Below are 16,263 nucleotides of genomic sequence, written 5' to 3'. Positions count from 1 at the left end.
GAGGAGGGTTGGAGAGAGAGGAGATTGGAGAGGAGAAAGAGAAGAGAGGAGGGTTGGAGAGAGAGGAGATTGGAGAGGAGAGAAAAGAGAGGAGGGTTGGAGAGAGAGGAGATTGGAGAGGAAAGAGAGGGGAGGGTTGGAGAGAGAGGAGATTGGAGAGGAGAAAGAGAAGAGAGGAGGGTTGGAGAGAGAGGAGATTGGAGAGGAGAGAGAAGAGATGACGGTTTGAGAGGAAAGAGAGAGGAGAGGAAAGAGAGGAGGGTTGGAGTGAATGGAGATTGGAGAGAAGAGAGGAGGGTTGAGAGATTGGAGAGGAAAGAGAGAAGAGAGGAGAGAGAGAGAAGAGGAGGGTTGGAGAGAGGGGAGATTGGAGAGGAGAGAGAAGAGAGGAGGGTTGGAGAGGAAAGAGAGAAGAGAGGATGGTTGGAGAGAGAGGAGATTGGAGAGGAGGGTTGGAGAGAGAGGAGATTGGAGAGGAGAGAGAAGAGAGGACGGTTGGAGAGGAAAGAGAGAGGAGAGGAAAGAGAGGAGGGTTGGAGTGAGTGGAGATTGGAGAGAAGAGAGGAGGGTTGAGAGATTGAAGAGGAGAGAGAGAAGAGAGGAGGGTTGAGAGATTGGAGAGAAAAGAGAGAACAGAGGAGGGTTGGCGAAAGAGGAGATTGAAGAGGAGAGAGAGAAGAGAGGAGGGTTAGAGAGAGAGGAGATTGGAGAGGAAAGAGAGAAGAGAGGACGGTTGGAGAGAGAGGAGATTTGAGAGGAGAGAGAGAAGAGGAGGGTTGGAGAGAGAGGAGATTTGAGAGGAGAGAGAGAAGAGGGTTGGAGAGAGAGGAGATTGGAGAGGAGAGAGAGAGAAGAGAGGAGGGTTGGAGAGGAAAGAGAGAGGAGAGGAGGGTTGGAGTGAGTGGAGATTGGAGAGGAGGGTTGGAGAGAGAGGAGATTGGAGAGAGAGAAGAGAGGAGGGTTGGAGAGAGAGGAGCTTGGAGAGGGGAGAGAGGAGATTGGAGAGGAAAGAGAGAAGAGAGGAGGGTTGGAGAGAGAGACGATTGGAGAGGAAAGATAGAAGAGAGGAGGATTGGAGAGGAAAGATAGAAGAGAGGAGGGTTGGAGAGGAAAGAGAGGAGAGAAGAGAGGAGGGTTGGAGAGAGGAGATTGGAGAGGAGAGAGAGAAGAGAGGAGGGTGGGAGAGAGAGAAGAGAGGAGATTGGAGAGGAGAGAGAGAAGATATGAGGGTTGGAGAGAGAGGAGATTGGAGAGGAAAGAGAGGAGAGGAAAGAGAGGAGGGTTGGAGTGAGTGGAGATTGGAGAGGAGAGAGAGAGAAGAGAGGAGGGTTGGAGAGGAGAGAGAGAAGAGTTGTAGAGAGAGGAGATTGGAGAGGAAAGAGAGAAGAGAGGAGGGTTGGAGAGAGATGAGATTGAGGAGGAGAGAAGAGAGGAGGGTTGGAGAGAGAGGAGATTGGAGAGGAGACAGAGAAGAGAGGAGATTGGGTTGGAGAGAAGGACCATGCGTTAACCTGGACAGTGAGACAGACAGAATTAACACAACCTCCCTACTTCACAGAAACAGAACAGGATGCTACAACAAAGCTCCCTCCCTCCCTCCCTCCCTGTAGAACCATGTTTCACCTCGCCTGGTTTCTTTCAGACGTGGAGGTTCCTGCTATAGAGATCACAAACAAAGGCATCGCCCACAGGGGGGAGATGGAGAGAAAGAGAGGCAGAGAGAGGTTGTGCAGAGAGAGGGGGTTGAGCCGAGAGAGAGGTTGAGGAGAGGGGGGTGGTTTAAGGAGAGAGAGGGGGGGGGGGCTCAAGCCCTCTCCCTTTCTCTTTCCATTTCTCTCCATCCTTTTCAATCTTTCCAATTCTCTTTTCCTGGTTCTGTAGTAGTAGTTAGAGGTCAGTTTAGGGTCGGAAGAGGAAACAGTTCATCAGTAGCCACAAGGTCAGGCAGTGGTAGAGGGCTGGAGAGTCAGTGTGTCCCTGTGAGTGGTGCACTGATCTACTACAGGTCTGCCTGGCTACAGGTCTGCCTGGCTGCAGGTCTGCCTGGCTGCAGGTCTGTCTAGCTGCAGGTCTGTCTAGCTGCAGGTCTGCCTGGCTGCATGTCTGCCTGGCTGCAGGTCTGTCTAGCTGCAGGTCTGTCTAGCTGCAGGTCTGTCTAGCTGCAGGTCTGCCTGGCTGCAGGTCTGTCTGGCTGCAGGTCTGCCTGGCTGCAGGTCTGCCTGGCTGCAGGTCTGTCTAGCTGCAGGTCTGCCTGGCTGCAGGTCTGCCTAGCTGCAGGTCTGCCTGGCTGCAGGTCTGTCTAGCTGCAGGTCTGCCTGGCTGCAGGCCTGCAGGTCTGCCTGGCTGCATGTCTGCCTGGCTGCAGGTCTGCCTGGCTGCAGGTCTGCCTAGCTGCAGGTCTGCCTGGCTGCAGGTCTGCCTAGCTGCAGGTCTGCCTGGCTGCAGGTCTGCCTAGCTGCAGGTCTGTCTAGCTGCAGGTCTGTCTAGCTGCATGTCTGCCTGGCTGCAGGTCTGCCTAGCTGCAGGTCTGTCTAGCTGCAGGTCTGTCTAGCTGCATGTCTGCCTGGCTGCAGGTCTGTCTAGCTGCATGTCTGCCTGGCTGCAGGTCTGTCTAGCTGCATGTCTGCCTGGCTGCAGGCCTGCAGGTCTGCCTGGCTGCAGGTCTGCCTGGCTGCAGGTCTGCCTGGCTGCAGGTCTGCCTGGCTGCAGGTCTGCCTAGCTGCAGGTCTGCCTGGCTGCAGGTCTGCCTGGCTGCAGGTCTGTCTGGCTGCAGGTCTGTCTGGCTGCAGGTCTGCCTGGCTGCAGGTCTGTCTGACTGCAGGTCTGCCTGGCTGCAGGTCTGTCTAGCTGCAGGTCTGCCTGGCTGCAGGTCTGTCTAGCTGCAGGTCTGCCTAGCTGCAGGTCTGCCTGGCTGCAGGTCTGCCTGGCTGCAGGTCTGTCTGGCTGAAGGTCTGTCTGGCTGCAGGTCTGCCTGGCTGCAGGTCTGTCTGGCTGCAGGTCTGTCTGGCTGCAGGTCTGTCTGGCTGCAGGTCTGCCTGGCTGCAGGTCTGCCTGGCTGCAGGTCTGCCTAGCTGCAGGTCTGTCTAGCTGCAGGTCTGTCTGGCTGCAGGTCTGCCTGGCTGCAGGTCTGTCTGGTTGCAGGTCTGTCTAGCTGCAGGTCTGCCTGGCTGCAGGTCTGTCTAGCTGCATGTCTGCCTGGCTGCAGGTCTGTCTAGCTGCATGTCTGCCTGGCTGGAGGCCTGCAGGTCTGCCTGGCTGCAGCTCTGCCTGGCTGCAGGTCTGCCTGGCTGCAGGTCTGCCTAGCTGCAGGTCTGCCTAGCTGCAGGTCTGCCTGGCTGCAGGTCTGCCTGGCTGCAGGTCTGCCTGGCTTCAGGTCTGTCTAGCTGCAGGTCTGCCTGGCTGCAGGTCTGCCTGGCTGCAGGTCTGCCTAGCTGCAGGTCTGTCTAGCTGCAGGTCTGCCTAGCTGCAGGTCTGCCTGGCTGCAGGTCTGCCTGGCTGCAGGTCTGTCTGGCTGCAGGTCTGCCTGGCTGCATGTCTGCCTGGCTGCAGGTCTGCCTGGCTGCAGGTCTGCCTGGCTGCAGGTCTGCCTGGCTGCAAGTCTGCCTGGCTGCAGGTCTGTCTGGCTGCAGGTCTGTCTGGCTACAGGTCTGCCTGGCTGCAGGTCTGCCTGGCTGCAGGTCTGCCTGGCTGCAGGTCTGCCTGGCTGCAGGTCTGCGTGGTTGCAGGTCTGTCTAGCTGCAGGTCTGCCTGGCTGCAGGTCTGCCTGGCTGCAGGTCTGTGGTTGCAGGTCTGTCTAGCTGCAGGTCTGCCTAGCTTCAGGTCTGTCTGGCTGCAGGTCTGCCTGGCTTCAGGTCTGCCTAGCTTCAGGTCTGCCTGGCTGCCTAGCTTCAGGTCTGCCTGGCTGCAGGTTTCCTTGTTTTCAAGTATGAAGGGCTGCGTTGGGGGAGGAGGGTTGGAGTGTGCCCTACTAGGGGTCAACTGATCTGTGTGTCCTTGCGAGTGGTGCTCTGATCTACTGCAGGTGTGCCTGGCTGTAGGTGTGCCTGGCTGCAGGTCTGTCTGGCTGCAGGTCTGCCTGGCTGCAGGTCTGTCTGGCTGCAGGTCTGCCTGGCTGCAGGTCTTTCTGGCTGCAGGTCTGTCTGGCTGCAGGTCTGCCTGGCTGCAAGTCTGCCTGGCTGCAGGTCTGTCTGGCTGCAGGTCTGTCTGGCTGCAGGTCTGCCTAGCTGCAGGTCTGCCTGGCTGCAGGTCTGCCTGGCTGCAGGTCTGCCTGGCTGCAGGTCTGTCTGGCTGCAGGTCTGCCTGGCTGCAGGTCTGTCTGGCTGCAGGTCTGTCTGGCTGCAGGTCTGCCTGGCTGCAAGTCTGCCTGGCTGCAGGTCTGTCTGGCTGCAGGTCTGTCTAGCTGCATGTCTGTCTGGCTGCAGGTCTGCCTGGCTGCAGGTCTGCCTGGCTGCAGGTCCTTCTGGCTGCAGGTCTGCCTGGCTGCAGGTCTGTCTGGTTGCAGGTCTGTCTAGCTGCAGGTCTGCCTGGCTGCAGGTCTGCCTGGCTGCAGGTCTGTCTGGTTGCAGGTCTGTCTAGCTGCAGGTCTGCCTAGCTTCAGGTCTGTCTGGCTGCAGGTCTGCCTGGCTGCAGGTCTGTCTGGCTGCAGGTCTGCCTGGCTGCAGGTCTGTCTGGCTGCAGGTCTGTCTGGCTGCAGGTCTGCCTGGCTGCAAGTCTGCCTGGCTGCAGGTCTGCCTGGCTGCAGGTCTGTCTAGCTGCAGGTCTGTCTAGCTGCAGGTCTGTCTGGCTGCAGGTCTGCCTGGCTGCAGGTCTGTCTGGTTGCAGGTCTGTCTAGCTGCAGGTCTGCCTGGCTGCAGGTCTGTCTAGCTGCATGTCTGCCTGGCTGCAGGTCTGTCTAGCTGCATGTCTGCCTGGCTGCAGGCCTGCAGGTCTGCCTGGCTGCAGGTCTGCCTGGCTGCAGGTCTGCCTGGCTGCAGGTCTGCCTAGCTGCAGGTCTGCCTAGCTGCAGGTCTGCCTGGCTGCAGGTCTGCCTGGCTGCAGGTCTGCCTGGCTTCAGGTCTGTCTAGCTGCAGGTCTGCCTGGCTGCAGGTCTGCCTGGCTGCAGGTCTGCCTAGCTGCAGGTCTGCCTGGCTGCAGGTCTGTCTAGCTGCAGGTCTGCCTGGCTGCAGGTCTGCCTAGCTGCAGGTCTGCCTAGCTGCAGGTCTGCCTGGCTGCAGGTCTGCCTGGCTGCAGGTCTGCCTGGCTTCAGGTCTGTCTAGCTGCAGGTCTGCCTGGCTGCAGTTCTGCCTGGCTGCAGGTCTGCCTAGCTGCAGGTCTGTCTAGCTGCAGGTCTGCCTAGCTGCAGGTCTGCCTGGCTGCAGGTCTGCCTGGCTGCAGGTCTGTCTGGCTGCAGGTCTGCCTGGCTGCATGTCTGCCTGGCTGCAGGTCTGCCTGGCTGCAGGTCTGCCTGGCTGCAGGTCTGCCTGGCTGCAAGTCTGCCTGGCTGCAGGTCTGTCTGGCTGCAGGTCTGTCTAGCTGCAGGTCTGTCTGGCTACAGGTCTGCCTGGCTGCAGGTCTGCCTGGCTGCAGGTCCTTCTGGCTGCAGGTCTGCCTGGCTGCAGGTCTGTGTGGTTGCAGGTCTGTCTAGCTGCAGGTCTGCCTGGCTGCAGGTCTGCCTGGCTGCAGGTCTGTGGTTGCAGGTCTGTCTAGCTGCAGGTCTGCCTAGCTTCAGGTCTGTCTGGCTGCAGGTCTGCCTGGCTTCAGGTCTGCCTAGCTTCAGGTCTGCCTGGCTGCCTAGCTTCAGGTCTGCCTGGCTGCAGGTTTCCTTGTTTTCAAGTATGAAGGGCTGCGTTGGGGGAGGAGGGTTGGAGTGTGCCCTACTAGGGGTCAACTGATCTGTGTGTCCTTGCGAGTGGTGCTCTGATCTACTGCAGGTGTGCCTGGCTGTAGGTGTGCCTGGCTGCAGGTCTGTCTGGCTGCAGGTCTGCCTGGCTGCAGGTCTGTCTGGCTGCAGGTCTGCCTGGCTGCAGGTCTGTCTGGCTGCAGGTCTGTCTGGCTGCAGGTCTGCCTGGCTGCAAGTCTGCCTGGCTGCAGGTCTGTCTGGCTGCAGGTCTGTCTGGCTGCAGGTCTGCCTAGCTGCAGGTCTGCCTGGCTGCAGGTCTGCCTGGCTGCAGGTCTGCCTGGCTGCAGGTCTGCCTGGCTGCAGGTCTGTCTGGCTGCAGGTCTGCCTGGCTGCAGGTCTGTCTGGCTGCAGGTCTGTCTGGCTGCAGGTCTGCCTGGCTGCAAGTCTGCCTGGCTGCAGGTCTGTCTGGCTGCAGGTCTGTCTAGCTGCATGTCTGTCTGGCTGCAGGTCTGCCTGGCTGCAGGTCTGCCTGGCTGCAGGTCCTTCTGGCTGCAGGTCTGCCTGGCTGCAGGTCTGTCTGGTTGCAGGTCTGTCTAGCTGCAGGTCTGCCTGGCTGCAGGTCTGCCTGGCTGCAGGTCTGTCTGGTTGCAGGTCTGTCTAGCTGCAGGTCTGCCTAGCTTCAGGTCTGTCTGGCTGCAGGTCTGCCTGGCTGCAGGTCTGTCTGGCTGCAGGTCTGCCTGGCTGCAGGTCTGTCTGGCTGCAGGTCTGTCTGGCTGCAGGTCTGCCTGGCTGCAAGTCTGCCTGGCTGCAGGTCTGCCTGGCTGCAGGTCTGTCTAGCTGCATGTCTGTCTGGCTGCAGGTCTGCCTGGCTGCAGGTCTGCCTGGCTGCAGGTCCTTCTGGCTGCAGGTCTGCCTGGCTGAGTGGACTATATTCTCCTTTGAGTGGACTATATTCTCCTTTGAGTGGACTATATTCTTCTTTGAGTGGGCTATATACTCCTTTGAGTGGGCTATATTCTCCTTTGAGTGGACTATATTCTTCTTTGAGTGGACTATATTCTCCTTTGAGTGGACTATATTCTCCTTTGAGTGGACTATATTCTCCTTTGAGTGGACTATATACTCCTTTGAGTGGGCTATATTCTCCTTTGAGTGGGCTATATACTCCTTTGAGTGGGTTATATACTCCTTTGAGTGGGCTATATACTCCTTTGAGTGGGCTATATACTCCTTTGAGTGGGCTATATACTCCTTTGAGTGGACTATATTTAGATAAGTGTCCCTTTGAAGTTTTACCTCATAAGTATCCATTTGAAGTTTTACCTCAGATAAGTGTCCCTTTGAAGTTTTACCTCAGATAAGTGTCCCTATGAAGTTTTACCTCAGATACGTGTCCCTTTGAAGTTTTACCTCAGATAAGTGTACCTTTAAAGTGTTACCTCAGATAAGTGTCCCTATGAAGTTTTACCTCAGATAAGTGTACCTTTAAAGTTTTACCTTGGAGCTTAATGAAAGTGCTTCATTACAACTCTATTACTTTCTGTGTGTGTGTGTGTGTGTGTGTGTGTGTGTGTGTGTGTGTGTGTGTGTGTGTGTGTGTGTGTGTGTGTGTTTTCTCCTCCCAAGCCTTGCAATAAAATCCAGTCCACAAAGCTCCTGAGCTGAGCAACATCTCTTTTCTCTCCCTCTCTTTTCCTCCCTCACTTTCTCTCCCTCTCTTTTCCTCACTCACTTTCTCTCCCTCTCTTTTCCTCCCACACTTTCTCTCCCTCTCTTTTCCTCCGTCCTGCCACTCTCACCTTCTCTTCCACCCTTTTCCTTTCTCCCTCCATCCTATCTTCCTTAGTCTTTCCATTCCATTTCCCCTCTCCCTCTCCTTCTCCCCTCTCCACCCATTCCTTTCTGCCTCTCAGCAGGGTATCATAAACTTAAGCCTTTATCAGCTCTGAGCAGCGCTGTAGAACCCTGGCTACCCCACTGCATCATGGGGGGTTGTTTCGCAGTGTTCTTTGTATGGAGGAATTTGTAGCTGTGATGGAGATAAACGTGGCATGATTGAGGGATGGAGGAGTGACTGATTTACCACCACTACACCTATTAATCCATCGTCTTCTCCCTCTGAGCCACCCCGACCACATCAATTACAGAGGTAGAGAGGGAGGACGGGAGGGAGGGAGGGGGAGAGGGGAGAAATAGTGAGATCGAGGGGAAAGTGAGAGGGAATGAGGGAGAAAAAGAGACAGAGAGAGAGAAAGCGACAGAACGAGTGAAAGAGAGAGAGGGGCTGTATTATCTGCTGTGAGGAGTAGCAGTACTAGTAAATCAGAGGGGCAGACAGTATTGATAACCTTAAACAGGAGGTGTGCTGCTGCCTGTCTGTCTTTTTACTGGGAGATAATGCGTACGGGGACGTCACCGAGGGCTTTGTGGGGGACCTCTCCCCCCTGAGCGATGTGTAATTGGGGCCAGGAGTTTGTAGGATGAGCTGTTCACGTAGGTGATAGCCAACAGCAACATTATTTTTGTTAGATTATGTTCATGTAGGTGATGGTCATCATCATTAACGTTGTTGTTTTCAACTGGATTGCAGTGAAACATAAATCCAGTAATCAAGTAGCTACTTAGCACATTTTAGATTTGGTTCTGGGTTCCAAGATTACTAACAGTTGAAGTCGGAAGTTTACATACACCTTAGCCAAATACATTTAAACTCAGTTTTTCACAATTCCTGATATTTAATCCTTAAAACAATTCCCTGTCTTAGTTCAGTTAGGATCACCACTTTATTTTAAGAATGTGACATGTCAGAATAATAGTAGAGAGAATGATTTGTTTCAGCTTTTATTTATTTCATCACATTCCCAGTGGGTCAGAAGTTTACATACACTCAATTAGTATTTGGCAGCATTGCCTTTAAATTGTTTAACCTGGGTCGAACGTTTCAGGTAGCCTTCCACAAGCTTCCCACAATAAGTTGGGTGAATTTTGGCCCATTCCTCTTGACAGAGCTGGCGTAACTGAGTCAGGTTAGTCAACCTCCTTGCTCGCACACGCTTTTTCAGTTCTGCCCACAAATTTTCTATGGGATTGATGTCAGGGCTTTGTGATGGCCACTCCAATACCTTGACGTTGTTGTCCTTAAGCTATTTTGCCACAACTTTGGAAGTATGCTTGGGGTCATTGTCCATTTGGAAGACCCATTTGCGACCAAGCTTTAACTTCCTGACTGATGTCTTGAGATGTTGCTTCAATATATCCATATAATTTTCCTTCCTCAAGATGCCATCGTTTTTGTGAAGAGCACCAGGCCCTCCTGCATAAAAGCACCCCCACAACATGATGCTGCCACCCCCGTGCTTCACAGTTAGGATTGTGTTCTTCGGTTTGCAAGCCTCCCCCCTTTTTCCTCCAAACATAACGATGGTCATTATGGCCAAACAGTTCTATTTTTGTTTCATCAGACCAGAGGTCATTTCTCCAAAAAGTACGATCTTTGTCCCCATGTGCAGTTGTCCCCATGTGCAGTTGCAAACCGTAGTCTGGCTTTTTTATGGTGGTTTTGGAGCAGAGGCTTCTTCCTTGCTGAGCGGCCTTTCAGGTTATGTCGATATAGGACTCGTTTTACTGTGGATATAGATACTTTTGTACCTGTTTCCTCCAGCATCTTCACAAGGTCCTTTGCTGTTGTTCTGGGATTGATTTGCACTTTTCGCACCAAAGTACGTTCATCTCTAGGAGACAGAACGCGTCTCCTTCCTGAGCGGTATGACGGCTGCGTGGTCCCATGGTGTTTATACTAGCGTACTATTGTTTATACAGATGAACGTGGTACCTTCAGGCGGTTGGAAATTGCTCCCAATGATGAACCAGACTTGTGGAGGTCTACAATTTTTTTTCTGATGTCTTGGCTGATTTATTTTGATTTTCCCATGATGTCAAGCAAAGAGGCACTGAGTTTGAATTTAGGCCTTGAAATACATCCACAGGTACACCTCCAATTGACTCAAATGATGTCAATTAGCCTATCAGAAGCTTCTAAAAGCCATGACATAATTTTCTGGAATTTTCCAAGCTGTTTAAAGGCACAGTCAACTTAGTGTATGTAAACTTCTGACCCACTGGAATTGTGAAACAGTGAATTATAAGTGAAATAATCTATCTGTTAACAATTGTTGGAAAAATGACTTGTGTCATGCACAAAGTACATGTCCTAACCGACTTGCCAAAACTATAGTTTGTTAACAAGAAATTTGTGGACTGGTTGAAAAATGAGTTTTTTATGACTCCAACTTAAGTGTATGTAAACTTCCGACTTCAACTGTATGTACTAACAGTGTTATGTATCTCTCTGTCTCAAGACCTGTCCTAACCAAGCTGTATCTGTCTCTTTCCCTGTAAAGAACCTGTCCTAACCAAGCTGTATCTGTCTCTTTCCCTGTAAAGAACCTGTCCTAACCAAGCTGTATCTGTCTCTTTCCCTGTAAAGAACCTGTCCTAACCAAGTTGTATCTGTCTCTTTCCCTGTAAAGAACCTGTCCTAACCAAGCTGTATCTGTCTCTTTCCCTGTAAAGAACCTGTCCTAACCAAGCTGTATCTGTCTCTTTCCCTGTAAAGAACCTGTCCTAACCAAGCTGTATCTGTCTCTTTCCCTGTAAAGAACCTGTCCTAACCAAGCTGTATCTGTCTCATTCCCTGTAAAGAACCTGTCCTAACCAAGCTGTATCTCTCTTTGTCTTCCAGAGTGTTGATGGCGTCACGTTAGGCTAGAGGACAGGAAGCAGTCATCAAGATGAACGCGTTGCCGTCAATGGATCGGCACATCCAGCAGACCAACGATAGGCTGCTGTGTATCAAACAGGTAAGAAACACACATCTGGGGGCCTTAATGGGGGCCTTAATGTTTTCAATGAAAGGTGATTTGTAGATCAGTGAGATCGAACAGGTTGCCGTGTATCAAACACGTGAGACAATAGCAACTAGCAACACCAAGGTCGTGGGTTCAGATCCTGGGTTCAGATCCTGGAGGAATCAAATTCCCACATTGTATGTATATTATTGTCTCTGGGTTTTCGCATGTTAAGTGGCATTGGCAGATCTTTTAAAAGAAGGATTGCGTGGATCCAAGGTGGTTGTTACAGTATATATGTCTGCACAGCCCCTTGCTCTGCTCATGACTCCTCCAGCCTACAGCTGCTCTTTCCACACACCACACCGCCTTATATGGCAATCTGTTAGTCTACCCATTAGCTACAGACCAGGTTGCACTGGGGCAGAGAGAGGGGAGAGGGAGAGACAGAGAGCGGGGAGAGTGAGAGAGAGGGATGCCCTGTTAAGTGCAAGAGACTGCTCTCTCTAACTTCTAACTGTACTTCCACATACTCTTCAGTTGATCTCTCTGTCCTTTTGTCTCTTCCATTCTCTCTTCAACTCCTCCCTTCTACTCCTTCTCTGATTCACTGACATCTTGCTCTGTAATAGATAGTGCTGCACTGAGACCTAAGAGCGAGTGAGTACAGATGTCTGCCCGCATGCTGCCAGTGGGTTATTGTTTTGGTTTGGGGTCCTGGCAGAGGGCCAGTGGGCTGAGCTGTTTTCTACTCAGGCAGGTATGAACAGCCTGATCCCCAGACAGGCCAGGGTAAACACGGACATTCAATGGAGGACCAGGAGGCTTTGATGTCTGTCTGCCTGTGAGGCTGCCGACACCCCTCCCTCCCTCCCTCCCTCCCTCCCTCCAATTCAATTCAGAGGCCTTTATTGGCAAGGGAAACAATATGTTTACGTTGCCAAAGGAAGTGAAATAGATAATAAACAAAAGTGAAATAAACAATAAAAACATTACACTCACAAAAGTTTCAGAGGAATAGAGACATTTCAAATGTCATATTACAATGTGCAAATAGTTCAAGTACAAAAGGGAAAATGAATCAACATAAATATGGGTCTCTCTCCCTCCCTCCTACAAGCCAACACAGTGGCTGCTTTCTCCATCTGTTGTCTACTGCCTGTTTGCTCCTTGTCTCCCCAGAGCTGTTCTTGTTAGATGGGCTGGTGGCTAACTCTCTCGCCTATTTTCTCTCTATTTTGTTCCACCAAATCACTATCAAGTTAACTAGCTATCGTGTTCCTTCAGATCAGCAAACACTCAAAGGTTAGGAGCTAATGGAAAGAGTGAGGGGCTTTCTTTGTCCCAGTGAAAATGTAGACAGTCTTCTCGGTGGCAGCTATTATCCCCCTCACCCTGGAGATGTAGGCTATACGACTCACATCAACCAGCCATATCCCGCTCACCCTGGAGATGTAGGCTATACGACTCACATCAACTAGCCATATCCCCCTCACCCTGGAGATGTAGGCTATACGACTCACATCAACTAGCCATATCCCCCTCACCCTGGAGATGTAGGCTATACGACTCACATCAACCAGCCATATCCCCCTCACCCTGGAGATGTAGGCTATACGACTCACATCAACCAGCCATATCCCCCTCACCCTGGAGATTTTTTTATTTACTATTTTTTTATTTTTTATTTCAACTTTATTTAACCAGGTAGGCTAGTTGAGAACAAGTTCTCATTTGCAACTGCGACCTGGCCAAGATAAAGCATAGCAGTGTGAACAGACAACAACACAGAGTTACACATGGAGTAAACAATAGACAAGTCAATAACATGGTAGAAAAAAGAGAATCTATATACAATGTGTGCAAAAGGCATGAGGTAGGCAATAAATCGAATAATTACAATTTAGCAGATTAACACTGGAGTGATAAATCATCAGATGATCATGTGCAAGAAGAGATACTGGTGTGCAAAAGAGCAGAAAAGTAAATAAATAAAAGCAGTATGGGGGTGAGGTAGGTAAATTGGGTGGGTAGTTTACAGATGGACTATGTACAGCTGCAGCGATCGGTTAGCTGCTCGGATAGCAGATTTTTTAAGTTGTTGAGGGAGATAAAAGTCTCCAACTTCAGAGATTTTTGCAATTCGTTCCAGTCGCAGGCAGCAGAGAACTGGAAGGAAAGGCGTCCAAATGAGGTTTTGGCTTTAGGGATGATAAGTGAGATACACCTGCTGGAGCGCGTGCTACGGGTGGGTGTAGCCATCGTGACCAGTGAACTGAGATAATGCGGCACTTTGCCTAGCATAGCCTTGTAGATGACCTGGAGCCAGTGGGTCTGACGACGAACATGTAGCGAGGGCCAGCCGACTAGGGCATACAGGTCGCAGTGGTGGGTCGTATAAGGTGCTTTAGTAACAAAACGGATGGCACTGTGATAAACTGCATCCAGTTTGCTGAGTAGAGTATTGGAAGCTATTTTGTAGATGACATCGCCGAAGTCGAGGATCGGTAGGATAGTCAGTTTTACTAGGGTAAGTTTGGCGGCGTGAGTGAAGGAGGCTTTGTTCCAGAATAGAAAGCCGACTCTAGATTTGATTTTGGATTGGAGATGTTTGATATGAGTCTGGAAGGAGAGTTTGCAGTCTAGCCAGACACCTAGGTACTTATAGATGTCCACATATTCTAGGTCGGAACCGTCCAGGGTGGTGATGCTACTCGGGCGTGCGGGTGCAGGCAGCGAACGGTTGAAAAGCATGCATTTGGTTTTACTAGCGTTTAAGAGCAGTTGGAGGCCACGGAAGGAGTGTTGTATGGCATTGAAGCTCGTTTGGAGGTTAGATAGCACAGTGTCCAGGGAAGGGCCGGAAGTATACAGAATGGTGTCGTCTGCGTAGAGGTGGATCAGGGAATCGCCCGCAGCAAGAGCAACATCATTGATGTATACAGAGAAAAGAGTCGGCCCGAGAATTGAACCCTGTGGTACCCCCATAGAGACTGCCAGAGGACCGGACAACATGCCCTCCGATTTGACACACTGAACTCTGTCTGCAAAGTAGTTGGTGAACCAGGCAAGGCAGTCATTAGAAAAACCGAGGCTATTGAGTCTGCCGATAAGAATATGGTGATTGACAGAGTCAAAAGCCTTGGCCAGGTCGATGAAGACGGCTGCACTGTAATGTCTTTTATCGATGGCGGTTATGATATCGTTTAGTACCTTGAGCGTGGCTGAGGTGCACCCGTGACCGGCTCGGAAACCGGATTGCACAGCGGAGAAGGTACGGTGGGATTCGAGATGGTCAGTGATCTGTTTGTTGACTTGGCTTTCGAAGACCTTAGCTAGGCAGGGCAGGATGGATATAGGTCTGTAACAGTTTGGGTCCAGGGTGTCTCCCCCTTTGAAGAGGGGGATGACAGCGGCAGCTTTCCAATCCTTGGGGATCTCAGATGATACGAAGGAGAGGTTGAACAGGCTGGTAATAGGGGGTGCAACAATGGCAGCGGACAGTTTCAGAAATAGAGGGCCCAGATTGTCAAGCCCAGCTGATTTGTATGGGTCCAGGTTTTCCAGCTCTTTCAGAACATCTGCTATCTGGATATGGGTAAAGGAGAAGCTGGGGAGGCTTGGGCGAGTAGCAGCGGGGGGGGCGGGGCTGTTGGCCAGGTTGGAGTCGCCAGGTGGAAGGCATGGCCAGCCATTGAGAAGTGTTTGTTGAAGTTTTCGATTATCACGGACTTATCAGTGGTGACCGTGTTATCTAGCCTCAGTGCAGTGGGCAGCTGGGAGGAGGTGCTCTTGTTTTCCATGGACTTTACAGTATCCCAGAACTTTTTGGAGTTAGAGCTACAGGATGCAAATTTCTGCTTGAAAAAGCTGGCCTTTGCTTTCCTGACTGACTGCGTGTATTGGTTCCTGACTTCCCTGAACAGTTGCATATCACGGGGGCTCTTCGATGCTATTGCAGTTCGCCACAGGATGTTTTTGTGCTGGTCGAGGGCAGTCAGGTCTGGAGTGAACCAAGGGCTATATCTGTTCTTGGTTCTGCATTTTTTGAACGGAGCATGCTTGTCTAATATGGTGAGGAAGTAACTTTTAAAGAATGACCAGGCATCCTCAACTGACGGGATGAGGTCAATATCCTTCCAGGGTACCCGGGCCAGGTCCATTAGAAAGGCCTGCTCGCAGAAGTGTTTCAGGGAGCGTTTGACAGTGATGAGGGGTGGTCGTTTGACCGTGGACCCGTGGCGGATACAGGCAATGAGGCAGTGATCGCTGAGATCTTGATTGAAGACAGCAGAGGTGTATTTGGAGGGCAAGTTGGTCAGGATAATGTCTATTAGGGTGCCCATGTTTACGGATTTAGGGTTGTACCTGGTGGGTTCCTTGATGATTTGTGTGAGATTGAGGGCATCAAGCTTAGATTGTAGGACTGCCGGGGTGTTAAGCATATCCCAGTTTAGGTCACCTAACAGAACAAACTCTGAAGCTAGATGGGGAGCGATCAATTCACAGATGGTGTCCAGGGCACAGCTGGGAGCTGAGGGGGGTCGGTAGCAGGCGGCAACAGTGAGAGACTTATTTCTGGAGAGATTAATTTTTAAAATTAGAAGTTCGAACTGTTTGGGCATAGACTTGGAAAGTATGACAGAACTTTGCAGGCTATCTCTGCAGTAGATTGCAACTCCTCCCCCTTTGGCAGTTCTATCTTGACGGAAAGTGTTATAGTTGGGTATGGAAATCTCAGAGTTTTTGGTGGCCTTCCTAAGCCAGGATTCAGACACGGCAAGGACATCAGGGTTGGCAGAGTGTGCTAAAGCGGTGAGTAAGGCAAACTTGGGGAGGAGGCTTCTGATGTTGACATGCATGAGGCCAAGGCTTTTTCGATCACAGAAGTCAACAAATGAGGGTGACTGGGGACATGCAGGGCCTGGGTTTACCTCCACATCACCCGAGGAACAGAGGAGTAGTAGGATGAGGGTGCGGCTAAAGGCTATCAAAACTGGTCGCCTAGAGCGTTGGGGACAAGGAATAAAAGGAGCAGATTTATGGGCGTGGTAGAATAGATTCTGGGCATAATGTGCAGACCAGGGTATGGTGGGGCACGGGTACAGCGGAGGCAAGCCCAGGCACTGGGTGATGATAAGAGAGGTTGTATCTCTGGACATGCTGGTCTCAATGGGTGAGGTCACCGCATGTGTGGGGGGTGGGACAAAGGAGGTATCAGAGGTACGGAGAGTGGAACTACGGGGTCCATTGCAAACCAAAACAATGATAACTAGCCTGAACAACAGTATGTAAGGCATATTGATATTAGAGAGAGACATACAATAAGGCATAAAGTGATTGCAGGTCATGATTGGGAGAGCTAGCTAAAACAGCAGGTGAAATAACAGCAGCTAGTCAGCTAACACAGCAACAGAAGGTAAAAATGGCGACGACTGGGCAGAGAGGGTCGGATTAACTACACACAGATCCTGAGTTAAGGCACAGAGCGGACAGATAAAACACAAATAAACAGAATGGAGTACCGTGAATTAATGGACAGTCAAGCAGGCATCAGCTATGTAGCCAAGTGATCATAGTGTCCAGAGCCGTAGATGG

At 51.6% G+C, this 16,263-nt stretch overlaps 1 protein-coding gene across 6 annotated transcripts in view; it reads left to right on the top strand.

Moving 5' to 3' along the window:
- LOC129836491 (zinc finger MIZ domain-containing protein 1-like) overlaps nucleotides 1–16,263 on the top strand; it is a 316,322-nt gene that overhangs the window by 246,600 nt on the left and 53,459 nt on the right. For all 6 annotated transcript variants that reach the window (XM_055902766.1, XM_055902768.1, XM_055902764.1 and 3 more), the window contains one exon: nucleotides 10,560–10,677. In XM_055902766.1, the coding sequence (XP_055758741.1) occupies nucleotides 10,609–10,677 (69 nt within the window). In that variant the 5' untranslated portion in view covers nucleotides 10,560–10,608. The remainder of the gene's footprint in view (nucleotides 1–10,559; nucleotides 10,678–16,263) is intronic.

Source organism: Salvelinus fontinalis, chromosome 37 (genome assembly GCF_029448725.1).
Source record: "Salvelinus fontinalis isolate EN_2023a chromosome 37, ASM2944872v1, whole genome shotgun sequence".
In the NCBI taxonomy this organism is placed as follows: Eukaryota; Metazoa; Chordata; class Actinopteri; order Salmoniformes; family Salmonidae; genus Salvelinus; species Salvelinus fontinalis.
This window is presented reverse-complemented; position numbering and strand designations above follow the sequence as displayed.